General features: G+C 47.9%; 1 protein-coding gene across 1 annotated transcript in view; it reads left to right on the top strand.

The window, feature by feature from the left end:
• Window positions 1–18,481, top strand: part of LOC144102369 (putative sodium-dependent multivitamin transporter) — a 63,402-nt gene extending 44,921 nt beyond the window's left edge. The window contains exons 7-14 of the mRNA XM_077635660.1: window positions 3,595–3,732; window positions 3,833–3,965; window positions 6,778–6,866; window positions 8,367–8,476; window positions 12,743–12,810; window positions 12,911–12,997; window positions 15,678–15,862; window positions 18,349–18,481. Coding sequence (XP_077491786.1) covers window positions 3,595–3,732; window positions 3,833–3,965; window positions 6,778–6,866; window positions 8,367–8,476; window positions 12,743–12,810; window positions 12,911–12,997; window positions 15,678–15,862; window positions 18,349–18,481 — 943 coding nt within the window. The remainder of the gene's footprint in view (window positions 1–3,594; window positions 3,733–3,832; window positions 3,966–6,777; window positions 6,867–8,366; window positions 8,477–12,742; window positions 12,811–12,910; window positions 12,998–15,677; window positions 15,863–18,348) is intronic.
• Window positions 18,482–18,748: the final 267 nt, after the last annotated feature.

Genomic DNA, 18,748 nt, shown 5'->3' with positions numbered 1-18,748 from the left:
TCGACCATGGTGGGCTGCCCGACGCCCAGCAGAATCTTGTGTCCCATGTTGGTCATAAGGTGACCACCTGGGCTACCCTACACCGACCAATTTGCCGCTCACAACGCCTACGACTAATTTTCTGCAGAAGGGAAGCCTCTATGCTATCGTGTTAAAAGTTCGGATGTTTTTACTGTCTGTGTGAGTGTGCGTATGTATGCGTGTACATGTGCGTGCGTGTGTGTAAATTCCGTTAACTCTTTCACCGCCCTGAGTGTTTCATACTGCACAGGTTTATTTTTTATGTGCTACTATTACCGGCCGCTGTGAGAGATTCCAGCGATGCGTGTGCAGTTTTCCTGCGTCACACAAACAGAAAAAAAATTTCCAGGAAAAAAGTTCCACAGGTCAAATTCAAACACAGCGATTTCGCGTGCGAAGGGAGCATGGAACCCCATAGAAACAACGAGTGCCGTGTTACTCGATGGATAGAGGGGAACATAGTCTGTGCGGCAATCAGCAGCAGTGAAAAACAAACAATAAACAAATGTTTTAAGAAATAACAGCAACAAAAGAAGAAGAGTAATAATTCGGTGTGATTAAGATGATGGTAGCAGTGGTGAATTGCTGGTTAGGGCATTCAATCCTTGCTCCTGCATGACCTCTCTTTTTTTTCTCACGATTATGCTTCTTTACGAGTCGGGGAGCTAAAATATGTAATGACTTCGGGCGATGCGCAGAAATTAAACAAAAATGCCAGCGTATCCTCAAATAAGGATGACAGGGTTTCAACACTCATGACTTCCGGGCCAATCTAGAAGTTGTTATAAATCTCCCTCGGTGCACAATTATTATTGAGCTAGAAAATTGCCTGAGCTCAAGCGAAGCTGAAAGCGGCTTTTAGAGCGCGCGGAAAGCCTTGAAACAGCATTTTTTTCTTCCACAAGCTGGGATCTGTATCTTTTTTTTACTCATATTGATCTCAGGTTTCGCGGTTTAGCCTTCAAGCTTAAGCCGTTGTCTGCTCTTGGCCGCCAATGGCTAGCGGCCAATTTTTGCGGTAATAAGCATCCTTGTTCGGTCACTGCTTAGATAAGCATTATCTTTCCTTGGGTACAATAGGGAAGATGTCCCTTTGACCTTTTTATATAGGCAGATACTGCCACTCATTGCTGAAGCGGTCACTTTAATCACGGTCAGTGTGAGGAACCCCAGTTTTCGTATTTTTCATCTGCTGTTATTGTAGCCCTCAAGTAAAAATGGCGCATACACAGTATTGGAGAAGACACAGGCCCTGGTTTCCAGATGCCCACAAGAATTTTACAATAAAATATTTTGGAGCAGACGACTGCTAGATTAATCTTAAATACGAATTGTATGGACAGCTCAAAGTTGGAGGGCTAAGGACTCAATGTTGGAAGAGAACTTTACGTCCATGAAATATTAGGATTTGAATAACAACGAATCATGCGCATCAGTAGGATATAAACTATGAGTAAAGAAAATCGTGAAGAAGACCAACTTTTTGATTCTAAAAAATGTTTTGTGCGGCGGAATACGCATTCCTGCAGCCGTGTCGGAGCAAAGAAGCTCAGCGAGAGAAAACAACCTCAGTAGACAAACGCGGAGAGATTTGAAAGGATATTTCCAGCAGGCGCGTCCTTATAGAAAAGAAGCGGTACAGTACAGTAAAAAGTCATCAATAGCCTCGGGTTCAGCACAGAGCGGGCACAAAAGAGAATCGGCCAGGCCCGATTTGTGCAGGTACAAAGTTAATAAGGGTATGCGAAAATGTAGCCGCGCGAAACGAACCTCAAAATTGCGATATCACTTTTATTTACTGCTCCAGAAGAACAGAAGATACATGTTGTCAATAGACGACTGCATGTATCCACATGGATTACATGTACAGTCTTTAGCAAAAATATGCAGCCCACGGGACTTGCTTGCAAGCCGTGTAGCGGCGCACTGAAGCACATTTGAGAGTCCTAAGCCTGAGGCGGTTGTGGGCTTAAGTTTCTCCTGCCTTCTTGATATTCGGCACACCCTTTTATAAAAGGGTGTTCGCTAGAGGACAGTTTGCTGCCTTCTCAGTCATGTCTGTTTGCGTTCTTAGTCAGTAGAGAACAGTCAGTAAGCACTTCTGGAACAAATTCTTGAGCTTAAATATGCCTCTGAAACCCGGAGCAGCTTTATTGCGAAGGTTGGTAGGAGTACAGGGCCCCTGAGGGGTACCTTCACCATGGTATCTGCCACTGATGCGCATGCTAGAAGTAAATTCAGAGATGCAGTTTCATTTTGTCGTTGTGGGAGCAAAAATTTCAACCCAGGACGCTTTGTCCTACTTTGTCCTAGAAAGCTTATCCGGTGTTTACTGACCTTTGTTTACTGCACTTTAGGTGCAGGAGATTCTCTGGGTTCACGCGTATTATGAACTTCCTTGAGCCCACAAAACTAAGATCTTGTAGATAAAGATTAGAGGGGACGCTCAAGCTACGCCTTAAGGGCAGACGCGATAGATATTAAGTTAGTGTCCATATATGCAGCATTGGTCACACTCTACTTAACACTCATAGATCACTGGGAGTCTTCATACCACTCCTGGTGCAGTGGTGCAGTGGTTAGGCGATGCGCCACTGCCCTGCGATGGAAGGTGCTGCCACAGGTGGGACTTGTGTGCTCCAGGTTCTTCTTCCCAGCGACCTTTCCTTTACCTACCACCTGTTACGATGGACAGCTTGCCTCACAATCCGTTGCGCCGTTCGTGATGACGTCAAAAGCACACGTGACCTAGCTGGCCCGCCTAGCTCCTATTGGTTGCTTCACTCTGGATTTTCCGCTCATGGTCAACGGCGCCGACGACGTTGAATTTTCTGTGACGCGAGCTCCCTAACGCTATCGCGTTAAAATTCGCGTGATTCGTAGCGAGCTTGGGTGAACGCGCCTGCAGAGAGTGAACCCATTTTTAACACACACGCAGCAGCAGAACACGCGTATCACTCACGCCTTCACCAGTTGTGAAGGCCCTGCTCCGTCCTCGTCTAGCCTGGAGTGTGGTCCTTGCTTCGAAATCTAAACTTGTGTCGTGCTGCACAAACACATAAGCAGGAAAGGCTGTATTTGTAATGGAAACCCTCCATTCAGACGACCGAGTTTTTTATTCCACGCTGCCGCGAAGGTGTCAGTATTCGGCGTATCGGGTGCAGTGTATCCATGAACATGTCCAACATTCTTTGACAACAATTTTGAATATTGGAAAACTGTAAGGTACTGGCATAGAAATAGCGAAGGTAATGAACCTTTTCCGATATGTAGCAAAATCTTTCTTTTATAATGTTTCTATCGCTCGCGTCGAGCAGTGAAGGCTTGCATAAAAAACCAATGGGGAACGCTTTTAATGATGAAAACTCGTTAATAGCAACAAAAAAAATGCAAGCCTGCTGAAGGGAGATCTGTGGTTATATTGACTGCTGTAGTCAAATCTTACAATATATGAAAAAATTTCGCTCATAAAGTTTCTCCCGTTCAAAGACGCTTTTATGGAGAATTGTCGGGTATGCCTAATCCCACATCAATTTCTCCTCCTTCCCCCTATTTACCTTTGCCTTGATGCAGCACCGAGTTTGACCTGACCAGCGACGAGAACGTTTGGAGTGGCCTGGCTGGGACGCTGCCTTTCTGTCTCGTGCGCGTAGGATTCGACCAGATGCCGGTGCAGAGGTTCATGGCAGCGAAGACGCTGCGACAGGCACGATGGCACGTATGACACATCTTTCTTTTTCACGCGTTTCTTTTTTTCGACATATGAAAATTTTCAGCGAGCTTTGTTCACGCTTACCGCGTTTTGCTACAACCGGGTTGCCGTCGCAGGTGCAGCTTGCGTCCTCTCCTTCTTTGCCCTGGTGATACTTGGAGCCGTAGCCATGTTGTATTGGTACAGAGACTGCGATCCACTCCTTGCCGGTGCCATTACCACTTACGACCAGGTGAGTCTCATGCATTCGTCTATACATGGCAGGTACTTTGCAAAGTTGTAAGATACCGGGTGTACTGGAAAGGCGGACGTGCCACCGATAGTGAATCCGCAGCCACCGCGGTGGCTGACTGGTTATGGCACTCGGCTGCTGACGCGAAAGACGCGGATTCGATCCCGGCCACGGCGGTCGAATTTCGATGGAAGTGAAGCAATAGAGGCCCGTGTGCTGTGCGATGTCAGCGCACGTTAAAGAACCCCAGGTGATCGAAATTATCCGTAGCCCTCCACTACGGCGTCCCTCATTGCCCGAGTCGCTGAGGAACGTTAAACTTCATAAAACCAAGCCAATAGTGAATGCGCGCGACAGAGGGAATCGCATTTTAGTAAAACACGTTGTTAGGCTAGTTGGTAGTTTGCAATAAGGAGAGTAACATCAGCCAAAAGAAGACGCGCACAAAAAACAGGGAAGATGACAGGAATGATGATCTTCCCTCCGCCTTCCCTCTATCCTGTCATCTTCCCAATTTTCTGAGCGCGTCTCATTTTGGCTCTTGTTATTTTCCTTATTGGAATCGCATCTGCAGTGCGCAGATCGCCCATTTCATGAATGTACACTGCACCCAAATCGCTTTACGTGCGACGTATCTGCGCATGCCCAGAATCCCAGTCTCGATCGACGGAAACAATAAGCGTTGTTCGGCAGCGCTTGAATAGGATACGCACGTTAAAACGGTGAAAACGGCGTCGCCGCTATCAAGTACTTCAGGCTGACAGGGCAGCGACGCAGCAGCTGGCTGTGCGATTTACGCCAGCGGTATGCTTCTCTTGTGGCCCTTGATAGCGACAAGCAGACACAGTCCTTATCGCTTGCGCTTGCGTAAATCGCACAGCCTGCGTCGCAGCCCTATCACCTTTATAGGCAGCAGCACACCGGGCTAAATGATGTTTGTTCCTACGCGGAGCGTTTGAGAGCACTGCAATCGCGGAGCGGAAGCGGACATGTCACGTGGTATTTTTTATTTTATTTCGCAGGCATCAGAAGTGAGCGAAAGAAAGCCAATACGTAATAGATTGAAAGTTAGAAACTGCTGAGTTGGACGTTTTGCGTACCGTTCTACAACTTTTTCATTGGACTTTTTCGCCTATCTTCGTTGCTTGCGAACTTGGTTAATTAATCCCGTTAATTATGCAATTAAGCACAGTACAAAAACACTGTGACTTACTACGTACAATAGCCAGCAGCATGCATTTGGTCCCGTTGTCTTAGAATGTCATGGCATATATTTAAACCTTAGCTTAATTTAGCCGGGGCACCATGTATATAAGCCGCCGCGGTGGCCCAGTGGTTATGGCACTCGGCTGCTGATTATAAAGACACGGGCTCGATTCCGGCTGCGGCGGTCGCATTTCGATGGAGGCGAAATTCTTAGATGCCCGTGTACTATGCGATGTCAGTGCACGTTAAAGAACCCCAGGTGGTCAAAATTTCCGGAGCCCTTCAGTATATTCGAGAGAGACACTGCAGTCTATAGATTATGAATTGAGAAAAGGAAATATCTATAGGAAGGCAGTATTGTCTATAAGAAGTCTACGAACTGTCTATAGGCCATTGGCATACGGTACCTCCTGGCTTTTCTATTTCGTTGACGTACAAAATGGCACTCAGCAGTGCTGCCGAGCTTTGTTTTTGTCACGATGCTCCGAGGACGTGCTTGCTACGTGGCCCCGGTAGCACGCAGCGCGAATCTGCCGGACGTGTTTCTCATAGTATTGATCGAGCCGCAGTGTGTGGCATCAATGTCGTAAAAATCCCCAATATTTAACAGGAGAGCTATGGTAACAACATCTGAACGCTTCAAGCACTAGTAAAGGAGCAAACAAAGGTTTCCGTGCGCTGCCGATTCTTATTAAACTAGTTCATGACGCCGCCACAGCGTGGCGTCGATTTTGTGAAAATCACCAATTCGTATCCTTGAAGCAACTGTTCCTTCCCAAGTCCACTGCAGATTTGTGCTTTAAGTAGCTTTAACAAGGCTCTATTCAGTGTATTCCGTATTATTATTATTGTGCACACACATTAAATAGTGCATACGTCAGTCAACTCTTCCGCTGTCGCCTTCTGCTGCTTTTTGCCTTTCTACCAGCTCGTTATTATGTCTCACTCTCGGTGGACACCTGAACCGCGCCTTGAGGGAAGATTTGACGGGACTGGTTAAAGGGAAAATGGAGACAGAAAGGGGAGGGCAAGTGCATATTACTCGTGGTCTCACGTCTTCCAGTAGGCAATGGCCAATTGCAACGCAAGAAAGAAGCGGCGAATGCCCCTGAAAGGAAGTCCTTCAGCCAGTGACGTCGACCAGTTGTCCAAACGTCTTTTTTTATCCACTCCATCCGTGATTAATCCCATAGTACTTGCAAGTCCCCACATTGTCACTCTAGAAGATGCAAGAACAAGTCCGACGTCATGACAGTCAGTCGACGGGATTGGCTGGAAAGCCTCCTTTTATGGACATTCGCCACTTTGTTCTCGAGTTGGTTCCGGCTTTAGGAGCTATGAGCGCTAAGCTACGTCTCTCGCAAATGAACCTTTCTCACGCTTTCGCGACCAAATCGCACAAGTTGGAAGCTGTCGGCTCACGCTGTTATCAGTCACTCCATCGTAAAAAGGCCGGGTGTTCGTGTGGAGGTCCGACGCACTTGAGCTCGGAGCATCCATGCCACACCGGGCCTCGCGAGCTCCTTACTCGAAAATGAGGCTTCAATTTCGAGCATTATCTCTTAAAGTTATCTTTTCTTTGTTTTTTTTTTCTCTCGTGGTTCAGATTGTTCCATATTTTATAAAAGAGCGCCTCTCCGAAGTTACCATGCTGAGAGGCTTATTTCTGGCAGGACTTCTTGGCGCTTCCACAAGGTAAGATTCCTACATACACTCACCTGGAGTCCTGGTCACCAACGAATTGCTGTGATTCCACATTTAAGCGATCCTTCACGTAACAAGTCGAATGCGTGTCCTAACAAAGGTTCTGCCTCCTGCAGACATAACCAAAATCGCAATTTCTCCAGGGTATTTGGAGGCCCATGAGTGAAATAACGGCGACTAGTTAGTTGTTCATTGGGCTGTAAACTGCGCCATAGTGTTTAGTGTAAGTCGAAGATGTATACACAAAGCAAAGATGGAACAGTAGAACGCTTTTCTTCGGTACAGTCATTCCTTTGTACTTGTCATAACTGCACAAAAATAACTTGCGCGAAGACACGAGGACGAACCCGCAGAGACAGGACTGGCGCCACACCTGTGTGGTTTGTTATGGCTTTTTTTCCGAAAAATAAATTCTGCTTGTAGTTGGCGCCAGCTCTGTCTCTGTGTGTCTTCGCGCAAGTTAGTTTTGTGCAATTGTGTCTCCTTACAACCTAGTATAGCTCAAACGGATTACTTGTGGTCCTCGTGTTCGTCTTCTCTGGCGCGGTCTCCTGCACAATGATGCCGAAGACTTAAAGCGTTTTGCTTCGTTTGGAAACACTTGCGATAATTCCTTACCCTGCTTTCATAATAAGGTCATAGCTATGATGTGACCCCTCCTCGAGTGTCAAATTGCTACCAAAAAACCGGGTAAAGCACTACATTATTATGTACTACCTGGCTTACTCGCTCTGCCAATTAGCCACAAGCTCCAGCAAACCATAGCGTCTTGCTGAACACAACGGCATTATAAGCCAGTTAAGCTTGGAGATTTTGTGAAGTTGAGCGCGCTGCCTAAGTCCGTAAGGCCTAAGCGTCTATGTAGCGCTACATACTAGAAGAACAACCATGAGAGTGATCGCGTTTTCATCCGGCTGTGTAGTACGTGCGTTCCGTAGTCGCGCATCGCTCTGAAAGGCAATGCGTATTTGGGGTATTGGATGAGGGCTACAAGCAAATGGTATGATTTAATTTGTTCCTAAACGCATTTCGGCCATGCTTTCTTACAGGATATTCGAGTACAAGGTTTAGTGTAAGGTCTTGCATTTCCGGTAACTTCGTGACGCCAGAAACAAGGTTCCTGGAAACAGGCGCGTCGAATAGTAAAGGAAATCCACGACCGATAACTACAACTCGGAAAGTCTTATAACGGTTGGTGCAGAAAACAATTAACGGCCATAATTGAGACTGCGATTGCATGCACTGACAAAGAGAATGTTTTCCCTGTAAGGACAAAGCTTTCATCTCCTGTAAGATTGTTGCACATCAGGCGATCCATAGACGCTGCCATCAGAAGTAATCTTGCTGCTCAAACTGTTGTCAGTGTTCAGAAGGGATGAAAGTGGGCCTCAGCTGACAGATCCAAATCTTATTTGCAATGTAAAAAAAAATCGCATAGCCATAATATTAGCTTGTCGTGAACCCTTCATTCTTTGGCATCTCGTTTTTCAGCACAGTCTCCTCCGTCGTCAACTCCCACGCTGCCATCTTCTACATCGATGTGGTCGCGCCCTTTGTCAAAATGGGCGAGCTCAAGGTGGTCATCATGGTGCGGCTGCTAGGTGCGAAGCTTACTGCACATCACCGAATAATATCCTTCAGAGATATGAGGGGCTTAAGCCGACATGCTAGCATTACAGTGCCACTGCAGCGCCAAAATGATCTTCCATAGTGTCCAAAAACATCACGAATAGATAGGTGACCTGAATCACGACCGGAGTTCTACTTCGGCACCTCTTTCTTCCTTTCTTCACTCAGTCCCTCCTTTATCTCTTCCCTTACGGCGCGGTTCAGGCGTCCAAAGATATATGAGATAGATACTGCGCCATTTCCTTAGGGCGCTCGGCTACTGATCCGGAGTTCCCGGGTTCGAACCCGACCGCGGCGACTGCGTTTTTATGGAGGCAAAACGCTAACGCGCCCGTGTGCTGTGCGATGTCAGTGCACTTTAAAGATCCCCAGGTGGTCGTAATTATTCCGGAGCCCTCCACTACGGCACCTCTTTCTTCCTTTCTTCTTTCACTCCCAGCTTTATCCCTTCCCTTACGGCGCGGTTCAGTTGTCCGCCGATATACGAGACAGATACTGCGCCATCTCCTTTCCCCAAAACCAATTATTATTATTATTATTATTATTATTATTAATATTATTATTATTATTATTATTATTATTATTATTATTATTATTATTATTATTATTATTATATTTCCACTTGAAAAGGACGCAAATGTGTTGTATGCCTGAGTTTCAATTGCACGTGTTATAGTCGGATACAACTCAAGAACGAAGATGAACAGTTTGGAGATAAAAAATTTGCGCCCTATCTCGCTCACGTCGTGCCTAGAAAAGCTTTTTCAGAGAGTCATCACAAGGAGAATACACCAATACCTGGAAGATGAAGATCTGTACACGCACAGTATGTTCGGCTTCAGAACAAATCTATCGACGCAGGACATCTTCTTGCAGATCAAGGAGGAAGTCGCAGAAGCCACCCTAAAACAGGGGAGAACATCATCATGGCACTGGACATCAAGGGCGCGTTCGATAACGTCAGTCATGACGCCATCATGGAAGGGCTAACCAGCACCAACTGCGGAAGAAGAGTACACGACTACGTGAGGGCCTTCCTGTCAAACCGCACAGATACGGTTGGACTGGGGGACCTACGCAGCAAGGTCTTCTAAACACTAAACAAAGGCACCCCGCAAGGCTCAGTGATCTCGCCGGTCCTCTTCAACATAGCCATGATTGGGCTAGGCAGACAGCTGAGCCAGATAGAGGGGATACAGCACGCTATGTACGCCGATGATATAACGATCTGGATCAGCCAGGGCTCCCCAGGGCAAAAACAAGATCTTCTGCAGCAGGCAGCCACATGCGTGGAGAACTACGTCAGAGAGAGAGGCCTGGCATGCTCCACCGAGAAGTCAGAAATTCTACGAGTGGGCAAGAGACCATCCAAAGAGACCATCCAAAGAAATATACAACATAAAAATTGAAGGGGAGGTCCTCCCGGAATGCAACATGATCAGAATGTTGGGAATGTGGATCCAAAGCAGAGGGAAGTGCAGCCACACCCTAAGCCTTCTCCAACAATCAATGCAACAGGTCAGCAGAATGATCACCAGAGTATCACCGAGAAGATTTGACATGAAGGAGAGTGACACGATCAAGTTAGTCAAGAACCTGGTGGTCAGCCGCATAACATATTCACTCCCCTACCCCAAGATGACACAGCACGAAAATGAACAAGCAGACACTTTAATCAGGAAGGCTTTCAAGACGGCCCTAAATCTACCAAGAAATATGTCAGACGAGAAGCTCCCCATGCTGGGAGTACGCAATACGTTTGACGAGCTAAAGGAAGCTCAAATAGGGGCCCAAATGTACAGGCTCCAGCAGTCAACCACCGGCCGAGCGCTCCTCCGAAGGCTGGGTTACTTAAGTGAAGAAGTGGAAGATCGGGTTGCGGGCATACCAGATTTTCGCCAAACACTCAGGGTGTGCCCAATCCCTCGCAACATGGACCCTAATCTGCACGCAGGGAGAAGGGCTGCGAGAGCAGAGTAAGTAGAAAACCACTTAGCTGAAAAAACAAATGTAGTATATACAGATGCGGCTTTGCATCGATGGAACAGAAACACGAAGGAACACAGAGTAGTATCGGTGGTGGTGAACCATCAAGGGGACCTAGTCACCAGTATATCACAGAGTGGCTGCAGAGTATCCGAGGGGGAAGAAGCTGCTGTTGCGCTAGCAGTAGCTGAAGGATACCGCAGAAATAAATCGCTCACAAGAATCACTGACTCCAAAGAAGCAAGCAGGCACTACACTAATGGTAGGATCAGCAAGGGAGCGCTACGCACCATCCTCCAGGCGGTACCCCCAAACAAAGAAATTCAACACAAAATTTTCTATGTGCCGGGGCACACCGGGGTGACTGGGAATCAGAGGGCCGACGATCTAGCTCGCGAGCTTACCAACCGAGCAGATACATCAAGTGACCCTGAGCCCACCACACGGTGGAACCATCGTACGCGGAAATCCTAAATCACTACAGAGGACAGAGGATAGCGTATCCTCCACCACACCAGCTATTAACGCAATATGAGGCAGTCGGTTGGCGTAGACTGCAAACAGGAAGCTTTCGTAACTTACACATACTTCACAAAATGTTTCCGAACCAGTACGCGGACACATGCAAGTGGTGTGGAGCCACCCCCACTTTATACCATATAACATGGGAGTGTAAAAACAATTACTCATTCCATAGACTAAAAGAGCCCTATGTGGAACAGTGGGAGAGCCTGCTCACCAGCAGCGTGCTGGCGGTCCAAAAAGGACTGGTCCAGCATGCGTATGAGGTACCAAGACTCAGTGGGGCCCTGGAATAAGGGCACCACCGATGGAAGACTCGGAACTTCAACATGAATACACCCGGGTCCCGCTGAATCGACCAATTTTTGGCGCCAATAAAGTTTTTTTTCTCTCTCAAGAACGAAGCGGTTTTTCCTGGTCACCCGCCACGGGGGCCGAGCGGCGCCGCGGAGGCTTTGGCTACGGCACTCGGCTTCTGATCCGGAGTTCCCGGGTTCGAACCCGATTGCGGCGGCTGCGTTTCGATGGAGGCGAAACGCTAAGGCGCCCGTGTGCTGTGCGATGTCAGTGCACGTTAAAGATCCCCAGGTGGTCAAAATTATTCCGGAGCCCTCCACTGCGGCACCTGTTCCTTCTTTCACTCCCTCCTTCCCTTACTTCCCTCCTTCCCTTGCTGCGCGGTTCAGGTGTCCAACGATATAACCGCCATTTCGTTTCCCCAAAACCAATTATTGTTATTATTATTTTCCTAAACAAAGGACCCCCTTGCAGCCAATGGCGTCGGTCGATTCTCGTGACCCTGCTAGCGTGACAATGCAAGGAGCAGCGGGACAATGCAGGGAAGGGACTGTCCCCTTTCATCTGCTATTCCCTGTTTACAGGGCGTTTTACAGAGCGGCATGTTTGCGCCGCGACTTCGGGAGTATATGCGAAGGGGCGCGTACAAAGAGAAAATGAAGTTATGCGTCGAAGTGATGAATCTGTTGTCGGGCTCAACACCGCGATAAAGCACAAGACTCCGTGAGCGCGGAATGAAAGCAGAAAATGTAGAAAGACATAGAAAAACTCATAGGGACACCTAATTACCTTAGGTGTTAGCAATGCGATAATATCAGAAGCTGCTAACGCATTTAATGGAAATTATCCCGTCTGGTGACATCATTTCTCTTCAGCGAATGGGGGACTTTTATGACCAACGGCACATTTTTTCCCCAATCAGGCGTTTAATGCTGTCGCATTACTACTACAGTGCCGAAATAACAACAAAGCTGAGAAGGAATCTGCTTGCCTGCCGCGAACACAGATACCACAGGAGGGGGGGGGGGTCATGTCGCAGCAGGGGCACAATTAGTATTTGAAACATTTGCTTCTTTTATTCAACCCGTAGAGTGCCGCCTCCACACCAGTTTACCTACTCCGACGCCATGCTCGTAGCACTGTAAGCTATCACCAAAGTGAGCTGCAGTGTTATCCCATAATATTTTTTTGTCTTGCGTTTTGAACCATTGGTATTTTAGGTACTGTCTGATAGGAAGCGTTCAGGGAACAATACGACCTTAGAAACGACATTTTTACCCATTCCTTTTGTTAATTTTAATAGTTTAAAAGCCGTAGTTATTCGTATTTTTGCCACCCCTCCCAATGTATGGCAGCATTGCGATTTTCGTACAATGTTTGACCTGCACCACACGTTGTGCAAACAATTTAATACAAGGAAGAAATTTTTTCAGCCCTCGCAAGTGGCATCATAATGACGTTCTTTGCCATTGCTGTGCCTTACATGGGTGCTGCAGCCAAGGTACGTAGGATTTCTTGCTTCTCGGGAGTTCTTTTTACAGGCGCTGTTTACCCGTGGCTGCCTTTCTTTCATTCCGAACTCAGTTCCTTTTTGTCGGCAGCTCTTCCTTTCCTTGTACTCAACCGCTGGGGGTCCGTTCGCGGGCCTCGTCTTGCTCGCCATGTCGTCGCCTTGGGTCAACGCAAAGGTATGCTTCAGCGACGTATACTCACACCCGATATCATACTTCGCATGCAGCTCTACCAAAGCTGACGCACAGCTTCTCGCCGGCTGCGTAAAATCAATTTGTTGCCTCTCAACAACACTCAGAACCATGCAAACGTGATCGAGTAAAAAAAATAGAACGCATTCTAATATTGACAAAGTGGGCATATGCAAGTAAGGCATATTAGTGCCTTACACTGCCATATTTCACTGCGACAAACGTTCCCGTTTAACCCGCGTCGCCGACAAATGCAAAAATTGTGATAGCAAAGTCGATCTAAATCATATGATCTGGAACTGTCAGCAGTCCCTATCCCGCGAGTCGCTTCATTACCGACTCCGATCGTTGGGCGGCTATAATGCTCAGCCCCGACCCGGGGACACAGATAAAACTCCTCCAGCTGGTTGAAGACGCCGCCGCTGCTACCCCACGGATAGCGGCCGTCGTTTAACTATAGGGGGCGGCTTCAGGTCTGTCCTCTGTATCCGCTGGTAACAAAGTTTCACCAACACCACCACCGCGCCGATGCCTTATTCTCCCGAGTTTACGGCAAGTCTTTCTTCCTTTCTTCTTTCACTCCCTTCTTTACCCTTTCCCTTACGGCGCTGTTCGGGTGTCCACCTAGATATGTGAGACAGACACTGCGTCATTTCCTTTCCTAAAAAAAACATTTTTCAATTTCGCCCACTTTAACTGACATCAGCAACTTGCGCCACCTCTTGACTGCCAGGGACGAATACTGCGTAACTAATAATAATATTAATAATAATAATTGGTTTTAGAGGGAAAGGAAATGGCGCAGTATCTGTCTCATATATCGTTGGACACCTGAACCGCGCCGTAAGAGAAGGGTAAAGGAGGAAGTGAAAGAAGAAAGGAAGAGAGAGGTGCCGTAGTGGAGGGCACCGCTGAACGCTCAAAATCACGGCGGGAATTTGGAATGTTGGGTACAATCCATTGATTTTCTATGGCCGTCAAAAATAGCTGGTGAGAGCGCCGCAAGCATTCTACAGATCAATTTTTTTAGCGATGAGGAAGACGGACCCACGATAATCACCATGTCCGTTTCGGATCTTTCAGGACTCTCTAATTTTCTCAAAGTTACTAGTTTAAAATATCCCTATTTAGTTACGCAGTTGCCCTCGCTGAAAAAATTGACCTGTAGAATGGTTGCTTCGCTCTCACCAGCCATTTTTGATGGCCATAGAAAATCAATGGATTGTACCCAACATTCCAAATTCCCGCCGTGATTTTGAGCGTTCAGCAGTATTCGACACAAGGCAGCGGTCGCGCAAACTGGAAGCGTTTGTACAGATTTCATGGGCTGGGGCTAACGAAAGGGTTGGTAATTAAATGTAGCATATCTCATCAAGCCATTGAAATAACTTTCGACCCCTGACGAGATGCGTATAATGCTGGACAGTGCGTGGCCTAAAAATTTCCCCCATCTACAGCGTGAGTATGTCCTTAAGAATATTTTTCAGCGCTACTCTGAAGGGAGTTCAAGAGAACCGATGTGATATACTGCAAGAGACGATCGCAGTACAGGGTACACACCACACGGTCGTAACACGCGCTCGATGGTCACCGGCCACCACATCTACTAGCCGCCACAAAAATGCGCGAAATCTGCTGCGTCTTCTCACCAGGCTGCACTATCAGTATACATTAAACACCAGGACTCCACGCCGGGCCCATCGCCGTTCTGTGTTTCATGTCCTGACGAGTTCTTCAAAGTTCCGTGCTTGCAGTGAGATTCGTTGAGTACCGCAGCGGTGGCCAAGTGGTCTGAGCATCCGCGCCTTACATCTTTGTAAGGCCACCTATGCCACCGTGCACCCACCAGTTTTTTCTCCTTCGTGGTGCTCGACTTCTCAGGAATAAAATGATTGGTAAAAGCGCTTTTGGCCAACCACAACACCTAAGATCAACGGTGCTAGGAGTTTTCTTAGGATCCGTCAATCGTTGATCCTCGCAGGACCTAAATCCGCCTTGCATAGGCGTTGGAATGCGGGCCCGTTGGTTCATAATAACTTTAAAAAAACAGTCACAAAAGACAAGGGACGAGAGAAGGAGTGTTCACGCCACAACGACTGGACTATCAACTGAGATTAATTAGACAAAGCATAGCCCCAGCAAGGATAGCAGAGCATGCGCAAGAGCCGCATCACAACTCACAGCTCATAGGGCACACAAAATATCCCATCTACCGTGAACGGCCTAAAAATGAAATTCCTTCTCGACTTGCCTCGCCATTGCAATGAATGTGGATGTTATCCACTGTTCAGCAATGTAATAATTCTTGGTAGAGGCAAGGGAAAACAAGAGCGAGAAATCTTGAAAACATACCATATCAGTTTGCCAGGCCAGGACTGCATTAGCACTACCTCGGTGCGCTTACTCAAAAAAGAATTCGCTTTTTTAGGCCGGTCACGGTTGATGTGTGTCTTGAGTGCCCTATGCGCTGTGAGTTGTGATGCGGCTGTTGCGCATGCTCTGCTCGCCTTGCATGGGGCAGCCGGATTGTAGACGTTTTTATTACTGCACAGCACAAACGTCTGTGCCCACTGTTCAGCCGCACTATGCTGTTTGGAGTATGCGAACCGATGTATCTGTTTTCAGAACAGGGCAACATGTTTTAAAAGGATGCTTTACATTGCAGGGAACAGCATGCGCATGCCTGCTCGTGTGCGCGTTCCAGATGTGGCACGCTGTGGGCCGGATGCTGGCCGGCGCGTCGCACTCAGTCGTTATACCAGGGACGCTGGACCGATGTCCACTGGAGGCCAACCACACCGAGGAAGGCTCCGGTGTCACCGCGCGGGTAGATGGGTCACTGCCCCAAAGGTTGGTGCCGTACCCAAACTTTCAACGCAGATAATAAGTGACTACGGCGCTTACTGCGCACCTCGCATGCTCTAATCTAGATTGTTTGGTTCTTAGCACACGTAGCACGCGAGAGCTATGTACTCAAACCGTAGGCATTCGGATTTATTCACACGTCAGTGCACCAATTTCCCAGTGACGAAGTTTTGGAACGTTGTTATATAGCGGCACCACACGGCACCGATGCGCGGCGGTCAAAAAGTTATGCCGTCAGAAACTACGTCAGGTTGAGTTGGGAGTGCAAGCGACATTTGGCACTAACTCGATTGACTGATAAACACTGCCAGACCACTGAATTTTCCGGCTCCCAAAAGTAGCGCACATGGGAGAGCTTGTCTATGCACTGGACCGTCAGCGCCACGCTTATGTGCTGGATCCGCAAGTCTCTCTTTCCTTCACGAGTGTTTCCCAATGGCTGACTCGTTATAACCTGGACTCACTCATTAGTGAAAGGTCGGGAACATGTTGCGGTGAAAGGGTACGATGCGGAGCTTGGAGTACGGGGGAGGCCAAGGGCCTGAAGAGTGCCGGGCTTGGGAGGGATGTGGGGCTGATCGAGAGTGCAACCATCTGCTTTGCTGCGTGGAGCATAGGCTAGCAAGTTGACGACAGCAACCCTTCAGTATTGAGCCCTCTCCTGGCAGCGTCGCGTTATCCCTTTTCTTCTTTGTCGGTCTTTGCGCTGGTATAACAATGTCTATTTGCCCTTGTTTCACGCTGCCCTGGCCACCGTGTCCTTCCATGTCGTCGGGGTGATCGTCTCTTCTCCTTCCATTTCGAACACGAGAAGAGGGAAGTGAGAGAGAGAGAGAGAGAGAATGAATAGGGAAGACAGAGCAGAGCGTACAGAACCATATGCCGAGAAGAGACGACACACAGCGGTGCGCAGGGAGATGGGTGGCACGCACATAATTATATACGCTGCGCACAGTGCGTGTGAATGTGTGTGCATAGTTTTACAGCGACTGCTCCAAAGTGTTGCGGAACAGTGCAAAAGACATCTCGGCAATAAAGGCTCATCTCTTTAATCGTTTTTACAGATGTGTGTCTGACGGTGTGGTGGTGACTAGATTTCCTAGTACCCCACTCACCGATTTCACAGTTGTGAGCCTGTCTGCATGGTCCCACCGTGTCAATGCGTGAGGTGGCAATTCACTTAGTGATTGGCCGGGACAGGTTGCTCCGGAAGCGCAACCAGGGTCTCGCAAACCCCACCGATGGCAGTGTTTGAAAGCAGTGGCTTCTCGCTTAACCGCTGCACCACTGGCACCAGGAATGGTACGAAGGCGCCCGCGATCTACGAATGTCATCATCATCAGCCTGCCTACACCCGCCGCAGGGCAAATGCCTCTCCCATGTCTCTGCAATTAAGCCTGTCATTTGCCAGCTGCACCCACCGTATGCCTACAAATTTAATATCGTCGTCCCACCTAACTTTTCGGCCCTTCCCCTGCTACGTTTGCCTTCTCTTGGAATCCACTCCGTTACCCTTAAGGACCAGCGGTTATCTTGCCTTCCCATTACATGCCCTGCCCAAGCCCATTTCTTCCTCTTGATTTCAACTAGGATGCCACTAACCCGAGTTTGTTTCCTCACCCACTCTGCCCGCTTCCGTTCTCTTAATATTACACCTAATTTTTTTTTTCCACGGCTCGCTGCGTTGTCCTTAACTTAAGCCCCTTTTCGTTAGCCTCCACGTTTCTGCCCCGTAGGTGAGTACCGATAAGATACAGCTGTTGTACACTTTTTTCTTAGGGAATATTGGTAAAATGACAATTATGATCTGAGAGAACCTGCCATATGCGTTCCACCCCATTCTTATTCTTCTAGTTATTTCCCTCCCATGATCCAGATCAGCGGTCATTACCGGCCCTAAGTAGACGTATTCCCTTACTACTTCCAGCACCTCGCTAGCAATTGAGAACTGCTTTTCCCTTGCCTACGGTGTAAAGTAGAGAATTACCAATTGCCCTTATATTGGCATTGGTCGTCGTCACGCATTCTACGCGGTCGCGTAGGCGGCGCGTTGCACTGTTGGCCCCGCCAGCTGTATTTTCCTCTTTCCTCTGGTTTCGCGCTGTCGTCGTAGCTGTCCCGTCTGCATGCCGCACGCATGCCTCATAAGACAGATAACTGTACAGCTTTGTAGAAATCTGCCGGCTCGGCTACACGGCCACTCCACACTAGTGCCCACCGTTCGGCGAAAGACAAAATCGGGAATCGAATAGGACCCGGAGGCTCAAACCCGGACAGTCACGATTCCGCCCACGGATCCGCCCATTCATTCACATGCTATTGTGGCTATCTGTGTTAGTTCAGTGGCGTTGGCAACCGTGCATGGGGTCATCGCTGTGTTAAATCATTTCGAGCACTAGCTAACACTGATGACGCCTCGTACCCTGAGTGTGAGCGGCTGTAATTTTCTTTTGTTTCGTTTTTCTTTGCAGCTCGGACGTCTTCCCGCTGTACCAGGTGTCGTTCTTGTGGATCGCTTTCATGGGACTGCTGCTCACGATGCTCTTGGGGACAGCCCTGAGTCTGGCTACAGGTGAGTGGATGCTCGCCTCAGTGCCCAGCTAGGCGACCGGACTTACTGCTATAAAGCGTTTGGTCCATTTACTGGCGAAAAGTAAAAACATTTGTAAAAGGAAGTCTTTTTATAGTTATTCCAAGGGAAGTGCGTTAACGCGCCTGTCATTTCTTTCTAATCGAAATAAAGTGCCTTTTGTACGGTGATATACGAAGGTTTGCCACATTCACCACGATATTTTTTGAAGTTTTAATCTCACACCCTTCTCTAATAATGTATATACATCCATTCATCTTCCTGTATACACACAACCTTTA

The sequence above is a fragment of the Amblyomma americanum genome, chromosome 8, assembly GCF_052857255.1.
Source record: "Amblyomma americanum isolate KBUSLIRL-KWMA chromosome 8, ASM5285725v1, whole genome shotgun sequence".
Lineage (NCBI taxonomy): Eukaryota > Metazoa > Arthropoda > Arachnida > Ixodida > Ixodidae > Amblyomma > Amblyomma americanum.
This window is presented reverse-complemented; position numbering and strand designations above follow the sequence as displayed.